General features: G+C 40.8%; 1 protein-coding gene across 2 annotated transcripts in view; it reads right to left on the bottom strand.

The window, feature by feature from the left end:
* ATRX (ATRX chromatin remodeler) overlaps positions 1 to 22,666 on the bottom strand; it is a 120,031-nt gene that overhangs the window by 5,292 nt on the left and 92,073 nt on the right. For both annotated transcript variants that reach the window (XM_070759607.1, XM_070759608.1), the window contains exons 27-34: positions 21,656 to 21,852; positions 17,591 to 17,699; positions 12,162 to 12,339; positions 9,020 to 9,214; positions 6,091 to 6,240; positions 3,095 to 3,220; positions 2,326 to 2,421; positions 1,039 to 1,167 (exon numbers count right to left, since the gene is read on the bottom strand). In XM_070759607.1, coding sequence (XP_070615708.1) covers positions 1,039 to 1,167; positions 2,326 to 2,421; positions 3,095 to 3,220; positions 6,091 to 6,240; positions 9,020 to 9,214; positions 12,162 to 12,339; positions 17,591 to 17,699; positions 21,656 to 21,852 — 1,180 coding nt within the window. The remainder of the gene's footprint in view (positions 1 to 1,038; positions 1,168 to 2,325; positions 2,422 to 3,094; positions 3,221 to 6,090; positions 6,241 to 9,019; positions 9,215 to 12,161; positions 12,340 to 17,590; positions 17,700 to 21,655; positions 21,853 to 22,666) is intronic.

Raw genomic sequence — 22,666 nt, forward strand, 5'->3', positions numbered from 1 at the left:
GGTTGCATTATAGGATTGCTCACAATGAGTTTTTACATCAAACCACAAACATAGATGGTCACTGCAACCTAAATTTTCTCCCACCTTGACCTCTGAAACCCAATTCCCATTCGTAAAAACTAAATCTAGAATATTCTCCCCTCTAGTTGGTGTCTTAACCAGCTGTGCCAGAGCTGCTCCTGTAAAGGCCTCTACTATATTCTTACTTTTGCATGTAAGGGCACTGGGGATATTCCAGTCAACATCAGGCATGTTGAAATCACCCATAACCACAATATCTCCCTTTACTGCCATTTGGGTAATTTCATCCACCATCTTGTTGTCATATTCCTCGGATTGCCCTGGACGCCTATAGATCACCCCAATTCTAATGACAGAACCTTCTTTATTTTGCCTTTTCTGTTGCTGCCCCGGCTTTATGGAACCAGCCCCCCCCCCCCCCAACCGATGTTCACACTGCTCCCACTCTACTGTCCTTTCGAAAAGCTGTTAAAAACCTGGCTTTGTCGACAGGCCTGGGACCGTGAACTTTAACACCAGACATGGCCAAATCATGTTTGTTTGGTATGGATGTTTGTTTGATTGCGGTTTTTTGGGAGGGGGATTATAATTGGGTTTGTTAGGGTCTTGGGGGTTTATTTATTGTTGTTCGATTTCTTTTTATTATTGTACTATTGTATTGTTTTTTATTGTTGTAAGCCGCCCTTAGTCCTACGGGATTGGGGGGCATAGAAGTCAAAAAATTAAATTAAATTAAATTAAATTAAATTAAATTAAATTAAATTAAATTAAATTAAATTAAAACATGGTTTCCAGCTACATGGAAAGGGAAATGAATAGTTTCCCCTTTTGGGCATTCTGCCAGACTAGAGATCTTAACCCTCCGTTCTGCCATCCAAACGTCGCCTGGGTGCTTCCAAATCAACTGGGATACAACTTGGAATGGGAGGGACACTACAAGGTCCATACAGATAAGTCACTTTTTACATCCTTGCATAAAGTACCAAGACAGAGGGCTTTTTTTTTTTCCCCCCTCACCATTTGCTGCTTGGTCAAGACATCATTGTAAATAGCTTCTCGGCGCTTCACATCCAGCTCTTGAGTTGCCTGGCGGTTCAGAGCCAAAGCCTGGACCTGATTTTCTGAGAGGGTGAGGTTCTCCTTCCACTGCAAAAGAAAAGACCATGTAGGCTTTCAGGGGAGTCCCCAAGGGTGGACCTTTCTCTGCAGAAAGGGCCGAGGAGTTGCCATGAATTCCAACTGCTCTTCAAAGGAAAGCAAGCCCGGCTCTGAGAAACTGCAACCCCTCACCCTTTCCCCACACAGATACCGGGGAGTCTGTCCGGCAGAAGCAACCTGGGGTCAGCAATGAAACTGCAGAGAGGAAACGGAGCTCCTGCCAATTCTGCCTGCAGGCAAGACCGGTGGGGAAGTCCTGGCCTCTCCAGGGATTTGACAAGGAAGCACAGGAGAAGCAGCCTACCTGTGGCATCACCCTGAGCAGGAATTCCCCTCATCCTGCCAGACTTTGGGTCCTTCCTGTCCAATACTGTTGCAGAATCAGGCAGCTGCTTCCCCCCAGAGGGCTGCTGTGCCAGGGCCTTGCATTTCCCCCCTTGAGCAGGAGTTGCCATGAGTGGGGAGCAGAGTAAGGAAGAGCTAGTTGCAAAAGGGTCAGCCCTATTGAAATTGGCTCGGGCTGGACTTGAAGCATCACTGAGGAAGTGTGCATGGATTGTTCCTGGTTCTTCTACCAAGACAGAAATGTCTAGAGGAGCCTTCCTTCCACACATAATCAACTGACCAAGAGAGCCACAAAGAGATCGCACACAAACTTAGCATCATCTGGTCAGGAACGCCAGCACCATATCTTCATATCTGCTTTCCCCATTGATGCAACTTCCAGTTGAATGTATCTGAGCACAGGCTTTATTCTGGAGATTCCAAATAGACTGCTTAATCGTTATTAACAATGAGAATCAGTGACATTGATGAATAACAGACTATGATCACTAACCGTTATTTAATCTGGATACCTCCAAACATAATGGATATCAGGGCCAAAATTTAAATCTTTCCCACTACATAAACAACTCCACCTTCTCCTCATTAGATTTTTACCCTGTGTTTTTATATACCATTACACTGCAAAAGAAATATGTCTGTTTTTAAAACACTCATTATAAAAATATCAAAGTTTCAATTAAAAAAAGGACAAAAGAAGTAGCAATTTATCACCCAAAATCTGAACATGATTACGACAGTTTGAAAGAACTATACAATTTCAAAACAAAAACGGATTATCACATTTTCTACCATACTTACTATAGAGGAAATAATGTCTTCAAGGGGTTGAATTCTTGCTCCAGTAACATTGTTTGTTGCTTCCACAACTTTTTCCCTGCCTTGATTAATGAGTTCCTGGAAGGAATAAAAAAGAACTAGTTGAACCGTCAGAAATTGAGATAATGAATTTTTGTATCACATACTGCCCACATGCCTTTGTAAATATGTTTTTATATGTCTAAATCATGCAAACATAGGGTCCCATTTCAAGTCATCCCATGGGGCTCTAGACAGAAAAGCAATTTACCCATCCGAAAGACAGATGTAAAAACATAAACATTTTCCCCTGGGAGCAGCTTTGCTTCACCTAGCAATCCACCTGGAATCAGCTGTTTTTGTATTCAAACTAATTTTCCTCAAAGCAATTAAGTGCTCATGGTTTGTTCTTTAATCATGCAACTCAGAAATCCACACTACAAACACTTGTAGTGTGAAACACTTTAGGTGAGAAACACTTTCAGTGTGAAACAACAGTAAGATGAAACAAAAGATAAGAGCTATGGAATTCTTTAAAAAATGTTATTATCTACATTCCCATCAAGGGCCAGATTAAAAAAAACACATTGAAAAATGTAGAAACTTGGCGTTGAGAGCATCTCCCCTCACAAGATAGTGGGGAGAGGGGGAGAATGGGAACAAAAAGGACTGTGTAGGCCACCTTGAAGTTCAAAATGAAAGCCAGAATCGAACTCTAACAAATACCAAGCAAACAAACAGATCCGATACAGCTTCTGATCTTGCCACCTACCTCCAATTGCTGGTTGCTCATTGCAGACAAGGCCGCCAAGTTGAAAGGAATATACGGAGTCTGAGACGTCAAATTGGAGGGGAACATGTTTTGACCCATTGGCATGTTGGTGCGCATTGTCAGACCCTAAAAAAAAACCCAGAATGGCATTTCTGACTATTCAAGCTGAAAGTCTGACTACTAAGAAATAATCAGTCAAAGTGATGATAGGGCCTGGCACAAGAGAGTGGAATTTGGTAAATTTATTTTGCCTGAAAATATATACGCCTAGCCTACATTCAGCTGATGAAAATGGTATATAGTTAGTATGGGTTATCCAAGCCTTGGACTTTTTAAAAAAATATAAACAACATTTTATTAATAAAGAGAACTGATTTCTCAAGCTCAAAGGAACTCCTAAGATCATCATAAATGAAGAAAAAAAGCTGACACTCTTGATCTGGAGGAATTATACAACAAAAACATCTCTACCCTAATTTGCAAAACAAAAATGCTAATCGCATCAAAACAAAACAAAGGGCACAAACATATAGTTGGCTTAAATGTCACCCTGCAGTTTTCAAACACCGCTTCCATTGCAAAGCTGGCACTGATGTTCTGCAATGATGCCCAACAGCATCGCAGCACTGAGAAGGAAGCCAATGGAACAGAGGGAATGAATGAAACATAGGAAAGTCTGTTCAGGGTACAATTCCAACCTGTAGAGGAAACTCGATTGGCCTAAAAAGATTGATGTTCAAGGCCAGGAGTGCAGTTATCTATCCACAGCTGAATAGTTAAGGTACGCCCGTATTATTCCAACTTTATGTGTGCTGCATTGGTTGCCAATCGGTCTCCGAACGCAATTCAAGGTGTTGGTTACCACCTTTAAAGCCCAAAATGGCTCAGGGCCAGACTATTTATGGGACCTGCCTCCTCCCTCATACCTCACTGCGGCCAGTAGGGGCCCACAGAGTTGGCCTTCTCCAGGTCTCATCCGTCAAACAATGTTGGTTGGCGGGACCTCGGGGAAGAGCCTTCTCTGTGGTGGCTCTGACCGTTTGGAACAAACTGCCCCTAGAGATCTGCACTATCTCCACCCTACCGGTATTTCAGAAAGCCAGTAAGACCTGGCTTTTCCAGCAGGCCTGGAATTAAATTGATTGCAGGTATGTATGTTTTTTAAATGTTATTACTGTTTTATTATATTGTTGACTTTTATTATTAAATTTTAACTGTTTTTATTGTTGTTCTATTTATTCCTATTATTAGCCGCTCAGAGTCCATTCGGAGTGAATGGCATATAAATGCAATCAATAAATAAATAAAGACCTGAGGTAAATACAAGAATATTAAAAGATAACTTATAAAATAGTGGTGACATAACTCACAGAAGGGGAAAAAATCTGAAAATAAAGAGGTGAAAGAAGCCCAAAGAAAAGCTATAAAACATAGAAAGTGTTCTCTTTCCAGCCTACGCAGACTGAAAACCAGAGGAATCCCATCAATGTTATTTTAAAGCAAACTCTTTTATATAAGAAGCAGCATTTTTTTAAAAAGCATTATAGTCCCTCTTGGCTGCTCTCCCAGTGAAGGCAAAGAAGAGAAATAAAAGTCCCGGCTGATCAAAGCCAATTAACATTCTGGAGGGGAGATAAATGTTCTCTGAGTCATACAGACACACAGATTCTCCAGACATTTCACAGGCAGGTGCATTTCTACTCCATGGATTTTAGCAGAGAAATAACAGTTTGCTAGTGTAGCATGTCTGGAACCCTAAACCTCGAACTGACTCCATTACTAACATTGAATCTCCATCCCGATTTTCCTATGAAGCCACCCTTAAATACTCAATGGGAGTGGTCAACCATTCCCTAGAGTTAAAAACTACAGATTACAGTACTTCCTTTTCCCATACAAGTATTCTTGTCTTTTTCTTAGTCTTCTAAAGAGGGCATCTAACAGAGGCTCGTGGTCTCCCTCCTCCTCTGAGTCAGATATTACCATCATTAGCATATCTTCCACCTCTAGTGGTCCCCCAGGTTCATCCAGGTCTATCTCTCTCTCACTCTCTGCATCAGCTGGCAAGACCACTGGCTTAGGGTACCAAGATGGGCCTGGTTCATCCTCTTCAGAATCTGCCCTTACCAGAGTTGGTTGAGGACCACTCACAACAGAAAGTTTGAAAAAAGCTCAAACAATTTGAAAAGTAATTTTCGGGAGCAATTGTGGACGTGCCCAAAGGCAAAAAAAAGGACTAAAATATATACTTGGTTAGAATAAAATGATAAAACAATGCATAGATTTGAAACCAGAAATATTTCTGCTAGGTATACTACCAGAACAGTATAATAAAGGGAAAACATATTTAATTTTGCACATAGTAACCGCAGCAAGAATAGTGTTTGCACACTGGCAAAATGAAGAGGTCCCAACAGATGAAAGTATAATAAAAAAAAGTATTAGAATGTGCTGACATGGATAGGCTGATACTTAAGATAAAAGAAAAGGAAGAAACAGAATACTTTTTAACACTGGATATATTTCATCATAGAATTGATGAAATTCTAGAATTTCATCAATTTAGAATTTAAAAAGAATTTAAAGAGATAACAAAAAAATTGTACTGAAAATACTATAAGATGGATAAACTGTTTTATTATTTTATGATTAATTGATATAATTGATATATTTATTAAGATTACTGGTATGATTATGGATATTGTTGTACTTTTACTCAAAATTAATTATGCCCAGACAACACGCTGTTCAGATAGACATGGAATTTGTTGTTTTTAAAGCAATAAAATTACCAATAAAACATATATTCACAAAGGAAGAAGATGAAGGAGAAATAGTTGTTGTAGAACTGCAAAGCTCACAAATTTTCATGATGAGAGAGGGGGCAATGCTGTCCTAAGCCATTTTTTACACAGATAGAGGTTCCTATCTCTGATGGGCTTGGTTATTCTGAAGTACACTATCTAGTATTTTTGTAATGGTTTAATTCAACCTACCTTCTTTTCGGCTTCATATTCAGCCCAAGCTGCCTTCCTTTCTTCTTCAGTCAATTCTTCTTCCTCTTTGTGGTCCAGAAGGGAATCATGCTCATGATAACCCACTATATGTTCTTTCTGAATCTGCAACAGTTCAGCTAGAATTGTGTCCTAGTAGAAAACAATAGAACACAGCCTATGAGAGCTCATCTGGTAAAAAGAAAACTTGTTTGCCTTAGCAAGGTTCTAGAAGCAGGCATAGTAATAACTGAGAAATTTAGTAGCTCATTCAATCCTGTTTGCAAAACTGTCCCTTATTGCCTACCCACCAGAAACCAGAATTCGTGATTATACAGTTCTGAGGTTGAAAAGTGATAAACTGTGCTGTTTGTACTTCCAAAAATGAACCTACAGCATTTACACGTAGAAATATGTTTAAAAATGTGTAAGTAAGTAAGTAAGTAAGTAAGTAAGTAAGTAAGTAAGTAAGTAAGTAAGTAAGTAAGTACTTTTGCTCCTTAAAATTCTGCATTTTCTCCTTGACTATCTAATGCATCTAACAGCTTGGAACTATTGGAATGGTCAAATATGAACTATGTTACTATGGATTGAATAACTGGGAGAGGTTTTAATATGGTGTTTTCACTCTGTCATAGAGGGATGGATACCTACTTGGGGGGGGGGTGACATTCACTCTATGGCAGGAAGGCTTTCTCTAGTTCTTGAACTGAATGTGTCCTATCTAGAACACTTTATATCTGCTGAAGAACTTTGCATTTATATACTGACAGACAGCCTCTTTCTGTTATGTAAAGTTAATCGCTTATTCAATCTTTGTTCAATTTCAAGTACCTTACCCCAGTGTTTCAAAGATAACAGTAAATAGTGTGTGTGTGTGTGTGTGTGTGTGTGTGTGTGTGTGTGTAAAATATTCTAACTTGTGAAGTGGAGATGAACTGCAAATAAAAACAGTTCCCTTTGTACAGAATCTCAAACACAAGCCCAGAAATACCAATACAGGGACCAAAAACATGTAACAGATTAAAAACTCACTTATATTAAACTGAAACTATATTTTGCCCAATAGCTTTATGTGGGTACCATAAGCATTTACAGAAATCTTTGGAATAAAGGTAGAAAGCCATCTTTCCCCAACCTACCAGGTCCCAAGATTTCCGAGAAACGCTTAAAATAAGGTGGGACACAAGTCAAAACCATCAATACATATTTTTAGAAACTGCCCATGCTGGTTATGAATTGTGGAGGTTGCCTTCTAGACCAATACACCTGGAGGGTGTCAAATTCAGGGGAAGGCAATGTAAGAAGGTAAACTGAGATATCTAAGAGGGGGAGATGGCCAGTAAAACCGAATTTGAGAATATGCCAACTGAAAAAACAGCCTGATCCAAGCTCAGTTAACATACTTGTAAGATCTTGTTCATAACTTTGTACAACAAAATTTAACTGACTGCAGAATTCTTAAGATACACATGTACATTAGTTCCTATGGAAACAATACTGTTGAGCACAGTGCAATTTAATCCATGCACACCATGCCAATGTAGTCATCAAAATGTGGTTTAGATTATAGTTAACTGGCAGATCTGTATTGCTTTGTCTGAAACGCAATTTCTATTCCAGTAATGGTGAACCTTTTTTTGTGTGTGTGCTGAAAGGGGATGCGTGTGCACGCCAGCGCATGCACGCATGTCCACATCCATTCCCTCGCTCCATGCATGCATGCCACTCCCCACACAGACTACTGTGCAACTTTCCCCTCTGCCCCCACATATGTGCAGAGGCCTCACTGAAGCCTGGGAGGTTGAAAAAACCAGCCCAAAGGGCAAACCGGATGTTCGGGAAAAATGACCTTCCAATTTGCCCGTTGGGCTGTTTTTCGCACTCCGGAGGTTTCAAGGAAGCTTCCCTGAAGCCTTCACAGGGCAAAGTGGCCTTCCTCACAGCTGAAAATCAGCTGGCCAGCACACACCTGCAGCTGGAACTGACCCAGGGCAATACCTCGCATGTCCTCCAATATGGCTCTGCATGCACCCCTGAACGTGAGTGGCATCAAGTTGGCCACACCCACCCAATCACATGATCACCTAGCTACACCCACCCAGCCAGTTGTTAAGCAGATCATATTAGTGGTCTGTGGGATTTAAAATTATGAATTTAGTGGTCTCTGAGGTCCGAAAGTTGGTGACCTCTGGTCTAAAATGTCTTAAGCAAGCATTCATTTCAATAGAGACTCTCAGAATAAAGCTAAATAGAAGCATGTTGAAAGCCTAGAATAATATTATATTTTCACATACCTACAAATGCCTCTAATTTAAGAACTTTTCTAGATAAGAACCGGGTGTTCAAGATTTTTTTGCCTCTTCTCAAGAACCATTTTCCACTTACAAACCTGAGCCTCCAAAACTGTAACCAGAAAAGGCAGGGAGAAGCCTCCGTGGGGACTCTCTAGGAATCTCCTGGGAGGAAATAGGGCCAGGAAAGGTGGGGCCTCTCTAGGACTTTCCTGGGAGGAAGTAGGGCCTCCATTCTCCCTGTGGTTTCCCCAATCGCACACATTATTTACTTTTACATTGATTCCTATGGGAAAAATTACTTCTTCTTACAAACTTTTCTACTTAAGAACCTGGTCACAGAATGAATTAAGTATGTAAGTAGAGATACCATGGTACTTATCAAATTGAAGCCAACGCTTTGTACAAAGCAAAAAACCTCCAGTCATCTGCCTCAATATAAGGAAGATGGGTTATTAACCAGAACTTTACCACGTGACCAAGACAACAGGATCTTTGATGAGCTTGCAAAATTGGCCACCTAATTATCTAACTGGCTGTGATCAGAAATGAACTAGAAGAGGCGAGAGCCCTCCTGGCTCTTGTGGTTTTCTTTTTCCAGGCTTAAATACAGTTGCTAAATGCCTCGAGGAGCTTACTTTGGGTAACATGGGCGTGTCTCTTTTCTTCTTCTTTTCTGAATTGGGATCATCCAGTAAGTCTGGTTCAAAGGTGTAGAGTTCTGTGAGTTCATTCATGGTAAAATGGCGTTCAACCTGTTGCTGATCGACCACTCGGAAAGAGAGGGACTGTTTTGTAACCTGTCTATCGTAGATCTTGTCTTCCATGGTTCCCTTTAAAAGAAAAACACATTAATGCTGGCCAGGGGATTCCTGTTTTGCTGTGTTTGTTATTTATTTATTTATTTGTTTGTTTATTTATTCGATGTCTATGCAGCCCAATCCTGAAGGCGGCTTACAAAATGATATAAAAACAATAGAAAATGATACAATAATAAAAGAAGTCGGATATATTTTTAAAACAAAGCCCGTAATAAAACCCATAGTATAAAAAACAATCACAATCATATGCATACACATCATTCATAGAGTTTGGCCATGAAAGGTGTACAATTCATGGCCCTCAGGCCTGCCGGCAAAGCCAGGTCTTCGTGGCCTTGCAAAAGGCCAGTAGGGTGGGAGCAGTATGGACATCGGGAGGGTAGTTGGTTCCATAGAGCCGGGGCAGCCACAGAGAAGGCCCTCCCCCATGGCCCCGCCAACCTACATTGTTTAGTTGACGGGACCCAGAGGAGGCGAACTCTGTGTGCTTTTATTGGTCTCTGGGAGGTATGTTGCAGGAGGCAGTCCCGTAAATAGTCTGGCCCTGAGCCATATAGGTCTTTATAGGTAATAACCAACACCTTGAATTGTGCCTGGAAACTAATAGGAAGCCAGTGCAGCTCGCAGAGCACAGCTGTTATATGGGTAAACCGAGGTATACCCATGACAGCTCTTGCGGCTGGAAAGTTACCACGAGTTCAAGATGCCAACTTCATTGATGGTGGCAGTAACAAGAATTATGCAAACAATATTATCATTTCCAGAAAACTAAAAGCAGAAATTTACCTTGAAACAGCACATGGCCAAAATCTAGAGGGCACACAAAGTCTGGCTTATGCCCTTTGAATCAACTCAGCCCCTCAAATTGGCAAACTAGAATCTATTCCCTGATATGTCATTAGCAAACATCATTTGGCTACCAAGAAACAGACCTTATGATTATACCAAAACTGTAGATGCTTCTCTTTAATCTTTGACAAGCTAAAATCAATGCAAATCCCTTCTACAGAGAAGAACGAGCAACTGAAGGTTTCCTTTCCTCCTGCTGCAGGAAAACCACCTACAGCAGAGGCTCCCAATCCACGGCTGATTCAGAACCAGGGAGGGAAAGCGGCAGGCAAGTGCAAGCGCATGCAGCTTGCATGGGACCATTCCAGAAGTGGGCTGCTAAGGTGGAACAATGACGTGTGCTCGCCTGTGTGGCTCTGAGTGCTAGTAGAGTCCAGCACAATTACACTATTGTACCTGGGCAGGTAGTGAAATCGCGCACGGACACGCAGGTGTGCCCAGGTGCAGTGGCATAATTGTGCTGGACTCCGCTACCACTCAGAGCCACTGTTCCACTTTAGCAGCCCACCTCTGGGCCATTCCCTCTATCTCTCCTGCCACTCTGCCCCTGGTCTGAACGAGAAGGCATTTTGTAATCAATGATTTCAAATATACCATATTTTTCGGAGTATAAGACGGACCCTTTTACCCCCCCCCCAAGAGCCCCACCCAGCCACCCCCATCCTTTGGCCTCCGCCTCCCAGCAATTTACCTCCTTGTAGCAAACAGTATTCAGCTTGTTAAACCAAGCAACTCATTATCAGCTTCCCGACCCTCAGCTGATTCGATGCCAGGTGCTAAACTGAAAGTGAAACTAGCTGCAAGGAGGCAAATTGCTGGGAGAGAGACACAGATTTTTATTCTCTGCTGAACTGAAAGAGAGGAGGCAAGTCAATAACCATAAATATCTTTAGAATATTCAAATTATTAGACTTATTTTTTAAATACTGCTTTGTTATTGTTCTAGACAAAATGAAGACACTTTTTAAAATAAATGCTTGATCTGAAGTGGCCCAGTGGTATTTTATCTTTTTAAATAAGAGAGAATAACAATACTTCCAGAAAGTCACATCAATTTTAAAGATCTGTAGAAGTATAATCTGAAATGTAACAGTGACCTGTTTTAATATTAAGATAAGGCAGCTGAGTTAAACCTTGACTGGTTTGTGTTGTGATTCAGCCTGAGGCTGCTCAGGGACCAGCTGTGTCTCTGCTGGCTCCATGCCCGGAGGAGGATGACAGTGCAGAGGGGGCTGAACAGTCGGACAGGGGAGAGGAAAATCAGGAATGGGATGAAGGAGAACAGCATGAGAGCCCCGGGGGGGGGAGCACTCCCAGCCAGTAGCTTGGAGTCATTAGGTGATGACGCACAAGCTGTCATTGACATGAGACAGCGACGTTCAGAGCAACGAAAGGAGCAGTTAAAGAGATATTTTCACCATTGAAGTAGAAACAGCTGGGTTTGGGTGTGGTACTCATCAGCAGGGTTTAAAAGGCAGGCAAACCCTTTAAGCCATATGGAGTGTTATCAGCTTGGCGTGGCGTTATCCTGTCTTGTTTCTCGGCGTCTCTGTTCCTGGCTTGTGGCCCAGCAGCTTTGGAAGATCCGTGGGAGGTATAGGTCTGCTATCTACAGCTTTGGTTTGGCAGCAAGAATTCTGTATTGCTGCATGGACTTTTGGCCTTCGTGAATATATCTGAAGATACAGCATTTTCCTGTTTGTAAGGACATTTTCTGTTACCTATGTTTTTCTTGGATTTTATAAAACTGCCTTTGCCTTTTACCAGTGTGTCTGGCTTCTCTTTTTCAGTTGGTATTGGCTTCTGGAGTAACCCAGACAGAACAGTTTGGAGTAGATCTATTTAAATAATTGGAAGGAGTTAATGTGTCCACATTTAAGAAAACTTTCTGGCATTAATATACTGCCATAATGTACATTTCTCAGACACACATGCACAGAAATGCACAGCAAACAATGTATATCATCTGTGCTGTTTGATGGGAGGCAGAGGTAGAATTTTTTCCCCTTGTTTTTCTCCCCCAAAACTAAGGTCTGTCTTATACTACGAAAAATGTGGTACTTCAAAAATCAGACTTCAATTATGTGGAAAAGATTCTGTTCTGACTTACTTGAGCTAAAAATCGGTACACATAAACTGGTTTAGTTTGCCCAAAACGATACACTCTGAATATACTCTGAATATCGTAAGAAGGGTTCCAAGAAGCATCAAAAATAATGACTCTATTTGCTGCTACTAGGTTTATCCCAAGGGATCCTGCTTTAGTAGAAATGATAAACAAACGGCCTCTGCAAAAAACAAAGAGAGAGTAAAATAAGGTTTATTCCACTTTGTATTCAAATAAAAACATAGTCTGCCACAAAACAGAGAAGCGTATTGAATATTCTTTAAATTTGGTGAAAAAGGAAAGGAAAATGCATTTTAATAGTATAAAACAGAATTCAGAGGATCCTGTTATATCACAGGATGGACATACTAATTAAACTGCCTATTCCTTTTGGGCATATTTAATCTTGAGAAGAGAATATGAACTAATGTAAAACATTTTGGATATGACATTCCATATTATGTTCCTTCTCCAGTGTAAAATTGTATGTCAAATATAAAATAGGATATTGACACATCTGAGCTTGTATCACAGCTGCTATCAGGTTGGAGATGCTTCCAAAATGCTCAGCACAGCCAATTTTGCACAAAAAACATCAGTTTTGAATTTAAATCAAGACACTTTGCAAACTCCCACCCCTGCAATACTTCAAAACAAAACATTTTGCGCACTCCTAAAATTAAGGATAGGCAGAAAGAAACATTCAATTATCTCAAAAGTATGTAACCTTCTGTCTCTTAAAAACCATTGGGCAGTCCCCACAATTTACCAAACTGCATTTTTTAAAAGTGAAGAGAAAAATCTTACTAATTTTGTTTAATTTCAATCACCTTTAAATGTAAATGAAATGAATTAAAATCTGAGCTTCTTTAAAGGGCATGTTTTAGCTAAATACTATAATTGTTATTTGGGAGACAATAAATTTCACCAGCACAAAAGAGTCCTTGAGGAGTTGGTTGGCATATAAATTATATAGATAGGTAGGTAGGTAGGATAGATAAGATAGATAGATAGATAGATAGATAGATAGATAGATAGATAGATAGATAGATAGATAGATAGATGATAGACAGACAGACAGACAGACAGACAGACAGACAGACAGACAGACAGAGAAAAAGAGCACTCAGAAAATTTGTATAGGCTTTCCCAAAAGTGATCTGCCCTGCATTTCTTCACCTTAAGGATTACATTCCAAAATTGGATGGAAAAAAGTTAACTCCAAAAGTGTCAATAAAAACCATATAAAAAGTTTTCTGCACAGAAAATGGATGATATGTTCTTATTTATTCAATTCGGAAAATGTGTAACACTATACAACATGTGTCAGAAATTGGAAATATGCACGTCAAAGAAGAGGAAAGACAGCAAGTCAAACTCTATAATGTGAGCCGCCCCGAGTCTGCGGAGAGGGACAGCATACAAATCTAAATAATAAATAAATAATAAATAAAATAATAATCAAGCTCGTCAGGAAATGACTTTGGAATCCCCTTCTGAAAGGAAAGCCCAACAGCCAATGCCTTTCTTATCATTAGGTGTGAGAGCAGACCCCAAGGCAAGAGTGGAGAAGGGACAGACAAGTATTGGCTGAGCTAAATGGTAATTTCATTGAGAGTAGCCTATCAGTACAACGTACTGCACTGGTTGGGTTTTCAATATATGAACTAGCCAGCAATGTATGTTTGGAGGAAATAGTATGTTACTTTAAGGGCTAGGCTGCAATAATGTTACTTTAAGAGCTAGGCTGCATTTAGCCTTTTGATGAAGATGTGCCGGTTTTAACTGCCACAATTCTCAATAATTATCATTCAAGTGGAAATTTGGGGACTTGAAATCCATATATCTCAGTGGAATCCAACCTGGGGAGACCTGCTTTCATTTTACCTAGTTCTGTAATTGAGAGTTATACACAAATCTGAATATAATTTTTAAAAAAGGAAGTGCTGGTATTTAAGTAGAATATAAAATTGACTGAACCACCACCACTGCCACATATACTCTGTTTCAAGTTCAGTATTCTAACATTGGTAATAACCCATAATGCATATGGAAAGGAATCTAAGTTTCTAAGCCATACAGCAAGTCTGCGGAGAGGGGCGGCATACAAATCCAATAAATCAATAAATCAATACATACATACATACATACATACATACATACATACATACATACATACATACATACATACATTCATACATAAATACATAAACAAACAAATAATAATAATAATAATAATAATAATAATAATAATAATAATAATAATAATAATAATGTCCACTTAAAGCAGGTTTTCCCAACCTTGGAAACATTGCTGTATGTGAACTTCCATTCCCAGAATTCCACAGCCAGTTCTGACCACATGGGACCGGAAGATCACATATCTAGAAATGGCCAAGATTGGGAAATCTTGGCTTAGAAATTCACCACGCTCTGAATTTATGAGCCCAAGAAGAAAAACAACTCTTTTTGCATCAACTCCTCTAGTAGTAGTAGTAGTAGTAGTAGTAATAGTAATAATAGTAATAATAATTAATAATAATTATTATTAATTAGATTTGTATGCTGCCACTCTCCGTAGACTCAGAGTGGCTCACAACAGTGTAACAAATCGAATACGTAAAAAGACATCTAAAAACCCATATCATTAAAATAACCATACAACTCAGTCATACCATACATAAAACATATTAGCCTGGGGGTGGGCATGGTCTTTTAACATATCCTAAGGTGGGCTGTTTCCTTGATATTAAGCAGCAGACCCGCCTTGTACTCTCTACTTCCATCTTTAACAAATGTCTTCCTTACTTTCAGCCATCAAAGAGATATCGTTAGCATCTCTGAGGCTGCAATTTTAATTCAATTTCTAGATTTTTCTAATCTAGCAAAATAGTCTGCATGTACTTTAAGCTTATTATACATTATAGGCTATCCATAAATTATTGTGATGTGTATGATCAAGAGCCGTTGTATAATCAGTGAAATAAAAACAGGTAGTTTTTTGCAATTCCCATTGTTTCCATCATGTACTGGATGTTAGGAATATGAAACTGATTGCCCTGTTTCAGTATATCTGGCAGTTCTTGTTGCAAAGACTGTTGGAATCTAGCATTAACTTATTGGCACACGAGATAAGATGATTGGTTAATGTTTTAAACATTATTTAGCAATGCTCTTTTTGGGGATATAGATTGATGCTTTCCGTTGATCACTGCAGTGTTCTTCATCTATGCATTTCAACTTGCATGGAGCTTTTAATAGCACAATTTTATATGATTTAAGCAGTTCTGCAAATAAGTCTTGCAGTTTCCCTATTAACAATGTTTTCTAATTTCATATTCCAGACTGTATGGTTTTGATTGAGTGGTCAAAGTTAGCATTATTCTAACATATTTGAGCTGTATACAAGCACAGACTTTAACACCTTCTGTTAATAGTGATGGGTATGGGTAGTGATGGGTATTTCTTCTGTGATTTACAGATCCACAATCAGTGTTCCCTCTAAGCTGCATGCGCGCAGTGATCATGAAACATCCGCATAGCGGGTTTTCGAAGCGGCGCAGTTGCCAATTGCTCATTCGCTCACTTGCTGCTCGCTCGCTTCTCATTCCCAAAAAGGAAGTTTGGCCCTTCCCGTTCCGGACAAGATGGTGGTGCCCATCAGGCACTTCCGCCCTTCTTTCTCAGAGTGATAGAGTCCCTCCTTCAGCTGGCTTTGCTGAGCCCGCAGCGAAGACGTCGTCAAGTAGAGGCGGGGGGGGGATGGGTGCTGCCAATAGGAAGGAGCCAGCCAGAGAGTGAGTGCAGCTGGGCAGCCTGCAGAAACGGAGGCGGGACAGAGCTCGGCTGGGGAATCGGGGCTCTGTGTTTTTTTTAAACAAGGTTTTCGGAAGAACCTCTTGGGGAGAGCTTTAGGCCCTGGCCGGAGAGAAAGGCTAGCTGGCCATCCTGAGTCCGCGTAGGAAAAGGATGGGGACGGGCATAGGGGTGTGGGAGCCGGGGAAGCAGGCGGCCAGGCAGCGACCCCATTTAGGAAGGCACCGGGAAGAAAAGGAAGTGCCACACCTGAAAGAGAATTGATTCCTGAGCCGGGCGTCCCCAGAGAGCCCCTCGCCAGGATTCTCCAGGTCCAACATTTGGACGTGATTCAGGCCCTGTGGGAGACAATTGCTGGAGTCCTGTCTGTCTAGATAGGGTGGAATAATGGGGACCCCAACTGTAGAGGTAGGGAAGCCACTCTCCCCAAGAGAGAGAAAGAAAGAGAAAGAGTGGAGAGAGAGAGAGAGAGAGAAAGGGGGGAAGAGAGGAAGAAAGGAAGAAAGGAAGAGAGAAAGAGAGAGGGGTGAGAGAGAAATATAAATTAATGGAAGATACATAGGACAAATAAGGGGTTTAATGATATGTATTGTATAATTTTATGACTTTGCATTATGAATTTAAAATATACTTGGAAATGTAGAAGATTGATGAAAGCTAATAATAGTAAATGCTAAGTGCCTGAAAAATAATTGAGCCGGGGTGGCGCAGCAGGTAGAGTGCTGTACTGCAGGCCACTGAAGCTGACTGTAGATCTGAAGGTCAGTGGTTCAGATCTCATCACCGGCTCAAGGTTGACTCAGCCTTCCATCCTTCCGAGGTGGGTCAAATGAGGACCCGGATTGTGGGGGCAACAGGCTAGGTCTGTTAAAAAGTGCTATTGCTAACATGTTGTAAGCCGCCCTGAGTCTAAGAAGAAGGGCGGCATAAAAAAATTGAATAAATAAATAAATAAATAAATATTGAATGAAATTATAGAAAAGTAAATATGGAAATATATGCATTCGTGTTCAGATAGATTTTCATAGTATTATTAGATTACTACTGTATAATACTATGACAAATATTTAAGAAATGAAGATGGATTAATAGTTGTGTTTTTTGTTTTGCTGATTTTTTCAGTTTTAATAGTAATAGATTTTGGTTCTGTTTTATTATTGATTTCTTTTAATAAAAAAGAAGGGAAATTTTCCCCCCTATTAATTAGGAAAAGGTTGTATAAAAGTTTTCAGTTTCTTTTAAGAAGAACGTATAAGAAAGAAGAGGAGGCATGACGGCCTATCTGGATTTGTAAGAGGATAATGATATTAATTGAAATATAAAATAACAGAATAACATAGTTGGAAGGGACCTTATTCTGTCCCAGCACCGAGCCCCAAATAATTATGCAACAAGTTGTCTTGGGTGACATCTGTGCTCAGGCATGAAAATGTGCTGCTTAAACTCTATACTTTTTCGCCCACACCGAAAAAAAATTAGAGGGAACATTGTCCACAGTCTTTCATATTAGTTTGTAAATGTCATTTCAATGACTGGAAAAAGAAGCAATTGATTAGACTGACACCCAAAATCATAGGCCACAGACAAGGCTTCCTTCCACACACTTTCATTCTTACCTGACATTGGTTACATCATTAAAATCTTCAGCCCACTTTTTTCTTGACTGAGCAGTAGTAGAACCATCCAAACGATAATAATCAATATTTCTGAACCATTTTCCTTCACCTAGGAGTTTAAAAAGCATGGGGTTAAGTGTATTGTACATGGAACATAGAAACATAGAATATTGACGGCAGAAAGGGACCTCATGGTCCATCTAGTCTGCCCTTATACTATTTCCTGTATTTTATCTTAGGATGGATATATCTTCATCCCAGGCATGTTTAAATTCAGTTACTGTGGATTTACCAACCACATCTGCTGGTAGTTTGTTCCAAGCATCTATTACTCTTTCAGTAAAAAAGGAGGCAAGGATCCATCATCACCTGACAGTTTCCGTTTCTTTTTAAAATATTACTTATGAAATTCATGAAAGTTCAAGAAAGCTTCTAACTTTTAACTAAAACTGTCTGAAAAAATAGTACTGGGCTCCTTCTAATTATTAGATTTGACACAATGGAGATATGCAGCAGACCAGGTTCCATTTCCCATGTATCCATTTCTGTGTCATAAATATATAAATGGTATGTCATTTTCTCAGTGAAAAACTATATTCTTGCTTTAAAATAGTATTGCTTTTTTCTGGCCTCTTAACTCCAAACACCATTATTTAACTCCAAAGCATTGTTTTATGGTTCTTATAATAAATTATATTTATTATTATCTTACAATAATTTAGGACCTAGTTAGGATTAACATACCGTATATACTCAACTATAAGCCGAGTTTTTCAGCCCCCAAAATGGGCTGAAAAACCCGACCTCGGCTTATACTCGGGTCACCACAAGAGGGCGCCGGGTCACCACAAGAGGGCGCACCGCGGGAGCCTGGCAGACATTGCTGGCTTGGGCGAGTGTGGGAAAGGGCAAAGGGCGCTCCAACCGAAGCGGCTGTGGCAAGAGTGGGGCAGTTGCCTCCTCTCCCCGGCTCTAGCAAAGTTGCCAGCCAACTGCTCCGATGGCATGCGAGAGAGGAACAGACGATGCGAAGCTGGTGAGGTCAGGGGGGGGGACTCATGAAGCAGGAATCCCCCCCCCCCGACTTCCCATCGTCTTTTCCCCTCTCGCACGCCGTCGGAGCAGTCGGCTGGCAACTTTGCTGGACCCGGGGAAGGCAGTTGCCCTACCCTTCCCACAGCCGCGTCACTCGGAGCCCCCTTTTACTTCCCTCTTGGAGCTCCTGTCGGCATCTTGCAGCTGCCTTCCCTTCCCCGGGTCCAGCAAAGTTGCCAGCCAACTGCTCCGACGGCGTGCGAGAGAGGAACAGACGATGCGAAGCTGGTGAGGTCAGGGGGGGGACTCATGAAGCAGGAATCCCCCCCCCGACTTCCCATCGTCTTTTCCCCTCTCGCACGCCGTCGGAGCAGTTGGCTGGCAACTTTGCTAGACCCGGGGAAGGGAAGGCAGCTGCAAGATGCCGACAGGAGCGCCAAGAGGGAAGTAAAAGGGGGCTACGAGTGATGCGGCTGTGGGAAGGGTAGGGCAGCTGCCTTCCCCAGGTCCAGCAAAGTTGCCAGCCAACTGCTCCGACGGCGTGCGAGAGGGGAAAAGACAATGGGAAGTTGGGGGGGGGGATTCCTGCTTCATGAGTCCCCTCCCCCTGACCTCACCAGCTTCGCATCGTCTGTTCCTCTCTCGCACGCCGTCGGAGCAGTTGGCTGGCAACTTTGCTGGACCCGGGGAAGGCAGCTGCCCTACCCTTCCCACAGCCGCGTCACTCGGAGCCCCCTTTTACTTCCCTCTTGGAGCTCCTGTCGGCATCTTGCAGCTGCCTTCCCTTCCCCGGGTCCAGCAAAGTTGCCAGCCAACTGCTCCGACGGCGTGCGAGAGGGGAAAAGACGATGGGAAGTCGGGGGGGGGGGGATTCCTGCTTCATGAGTCCCCTCCCCCTGACCTCACCAGCTTCGCATCATCTGTTCCTCTCTCGCACGCCGTCGGAGCAGTTGGCTGGCAACTTTGCCCTACCCTTCCCACAGCCGCGTCATTCGGAGCCCCCTTTTACTTCCTTCTTGGAGCTCCTGTCGGCATCTTGCAGCTGCCTTCCCTTCCCCGGGTCCAGCAAAGTTGCCAGCTTGTACAATTACTGCACTAATTCCCTGATTAGATTTTGAGGTAAGTTCTCTCTCTGCTTTTTTTCAAAGTCTCCTTTCTATAGAACTTTGATAAAGTTCCCCCCTCCCTCCCCCCTCTCTCTCAAGAGACACAGAGAGCGAGACAGAGAGAGAGAGAGAGAGAGAAGGAAGAAGGGTAGAAGAAAAAGAAAAAGGAATTGAGTACTTTTTAAGGGCTTTGTTGGATTCATTCTGTAGATTTGTTATGGTACAAGCAATATACAATCGTACTAATTTTAGCCTGCCAGTAGATTGTAAAAATAAGATACATTATGCTGCTTTCTTCTACCCCATAGAGATTCATGAATACTTAAGATGTTTAGCATTTCTGTACTCACTTAGCATTAAGTTTTAGTGTTAAAATAATATTAATATTTACCTCTTGGATTTAAATCTATTGTTATTTCTGTGTGGATTTACCTCAGAATAAGTCTCAGTTTTTTGGGAACTTGCTGATAGATATGCTTAAAACTGCAGTCCATCTGTGCAGTTGCCTGTAAGTCCTATTGAAATCTGTAAGGCTTAACTCAGAATAAAGAGTTGATTTAATATGCAATCCTGTACATAAATTTACTCAGTAATTAACTTGGCTGCATGGCTTGGGGTAGTTTGGTAGAATGTTATGCAATTTTTATGTCTCTGAAAATCTTTTATTCTTAGATGGGAAAAAGAATTTTGTGAAATTATTGTGCAATTTGAATTTGAAAAAATATTGTTTTGTTCTTCTCTCTACTTTATCATTGGATTATAGAGAGAAAAATTAAGTCTCTAAAATCCTGTTTTGAGGGATTTTGACTCATAGGTTTTAGCTTGGTTGCTGATTGAACTACTTTTTTACTTTTTAATTTATTTAATTTTATTTAATTTATTGTAAATATCAGATTGCTTTTATTTACCCACTTTGAAATAAATATTGTTTACCCTCTTTAAAATAAATATTCTAAAACATTTAATCTACTGATGTCTCATTTAATGTAATTTTATTGGTTTCCATTTTTATAAGTTACCAGTAACCACTGCATTTTCTAACCTCGGCTTATACTCGGGTCAATAAGTTTTCACAGTTTTTGTGTCAGAAATGGTGCCTCGGCTTATACTCGGGTCGGCTTATACTCGAGTATATACGGTAGTTTTGCCACAGACTAAAACTAATAAATTGAAATGTAACTTCACAGAATGTGATGTACTCAACTTCAATTCTGACACAATTAAGCATGTTTTTATATGCTTAATTTAAACAATTTACATTACAACTTAAGCAACTTAGTTTTGAACGATTTCAAGTAAAATACTAGTTAAATATAATATTTGCAGAATAAACTAAACTTATCTTTAAAGGTAGGTGGAGGGAGGGAGGGAGAGATGGATACTTGTTAACTGTATTTTGTGAGATTTTTATTCCAGGAAATTGTTTTCTGTTTTTTTGTGGTGATTGACCTGTTCCCTGGAAATTACATTTTCTAAATAAATGTTAAATTTTAATGCTTAATCACTTTAGACAATATTTATAACAGCTAGTTGCTCTACTTTTTAAAAATCTTGCTTGTTAAAAAGACTTTGGATAATGAGGCAAAATCTATTTTTAACAACTTTGCTTTCAAAATAAAGCAACGTAGCTATCCCTAGAAGTAGAGGATTTGTGTTGTTATTTCAGGAAATCCTGAATGCTATCATACTGCCTAGGTGCAGCAGCGTAATTGCGCTGGACTCCACTAGCACTCAGAGCCACGGGGGGCGAGCACATGTCACCGTTCCACCTTAGCAGCCCACCTCTGCCAATCAATCTCAGAAGACAGGACAAAGCACAAGGTTTTCAAGGCTCTGTGTTATGCATTGTGAAAGGAAAACATAAAAATGGAGAATGTGGGTGTGGAAAATTCCCAAATCACAGAGTGGGTATTTGCTTACTTACCTTTATATCTGAATGGTTTTTTTTCCTTTTCCTTTTCCTTTTCCTTTTCCTTTTCCTTTTCTTTTTCCTTTTCCTTTTCTTCTTCTTCTTCTTCTTCCTCCTCCTCTTCTTCTTCTTCTTCTTCTTTGTCCCGGCTTGCTAACTCCAAAAAATCTTCTATCAAGTCAAGGGATATCAGAGATTGGCTGAAGACTAGGCTGAAAATGGGAATTGGCAAAAGAGCTGTCAGTTTCCACACCTAAAGTTAACATTCTGATGTCTTGTGCTTGGTGCCACCAATTCAGTTTACAAATGGCAGGCAATATTAAAAAGCTTGTTTTGCTGGTCAGAGCAGAATGCGGATGTCAATTTTAGGGAGGGGAAGCCCATGGCATTGTAGATGTTTTTCCACTTTGGGGTTCTGGATTTCAGATATTCCACAACCTAAGAGGGGAATTTCATGAGTTCGGGAATTGCAGGCTATTGTTGCACTCATCTTACCTAGTAGAGCAATAAAACATCTTCAACACAAAACCAAACCCTCACGTCTCCAACCACAAAACTCTGACCTGCACTTATTTGCTTCCGCTGCAAAAAAGAATAGATATGGAATACAATATAGTGGTACCTCTACCTAAAAACACCTCTACTTACGAATTTTTCTAGATAAGAACTGGGTGTTCAAGTTTTTTTTTTTGCCCCTTCTCAAGAACCATTTTCACTTACAAATACCGAGCCTCCGAAACTGTAACCAGAAAAGGCAAGGAGAAGCCTCCATGGGGCCTCTCTAGATATCTCCTGGGAGGAAACAGGGCTAGAAAAGGCGGGGGGAAGCCTCCGTGGGGCCTCTCTAGGAATCTCCTGGGAGGAAACAGGGCTGAAAAAGACGGGGAGAAGCCTCCGTGGGGCCTCTCTAGGAAATCTCCTGGGAGGAAACAGGCCTCCACCCTCCCTGTGGTTTCTCCAATTGCACACATTATTTGCTTTTACACTGATTCCTATGGGGAAAAATTGCTTCTTCTTGTAAACTTT

This window comes from Erythrolamprus reginae, chromosome 8 (genome assembly GCF_031021105.1).
Source record: "Erythrolamprus reginae isolate rEryReg1 chromosome 8, rEryReg1.hap1, whole genome shotgun sequence".
NCBI lineage: Eukaryota > Metazoa > Chordata > Lepidosauria > Squamata > Dipsadidae > Erythrolamprus > Erythrolamprus reginae.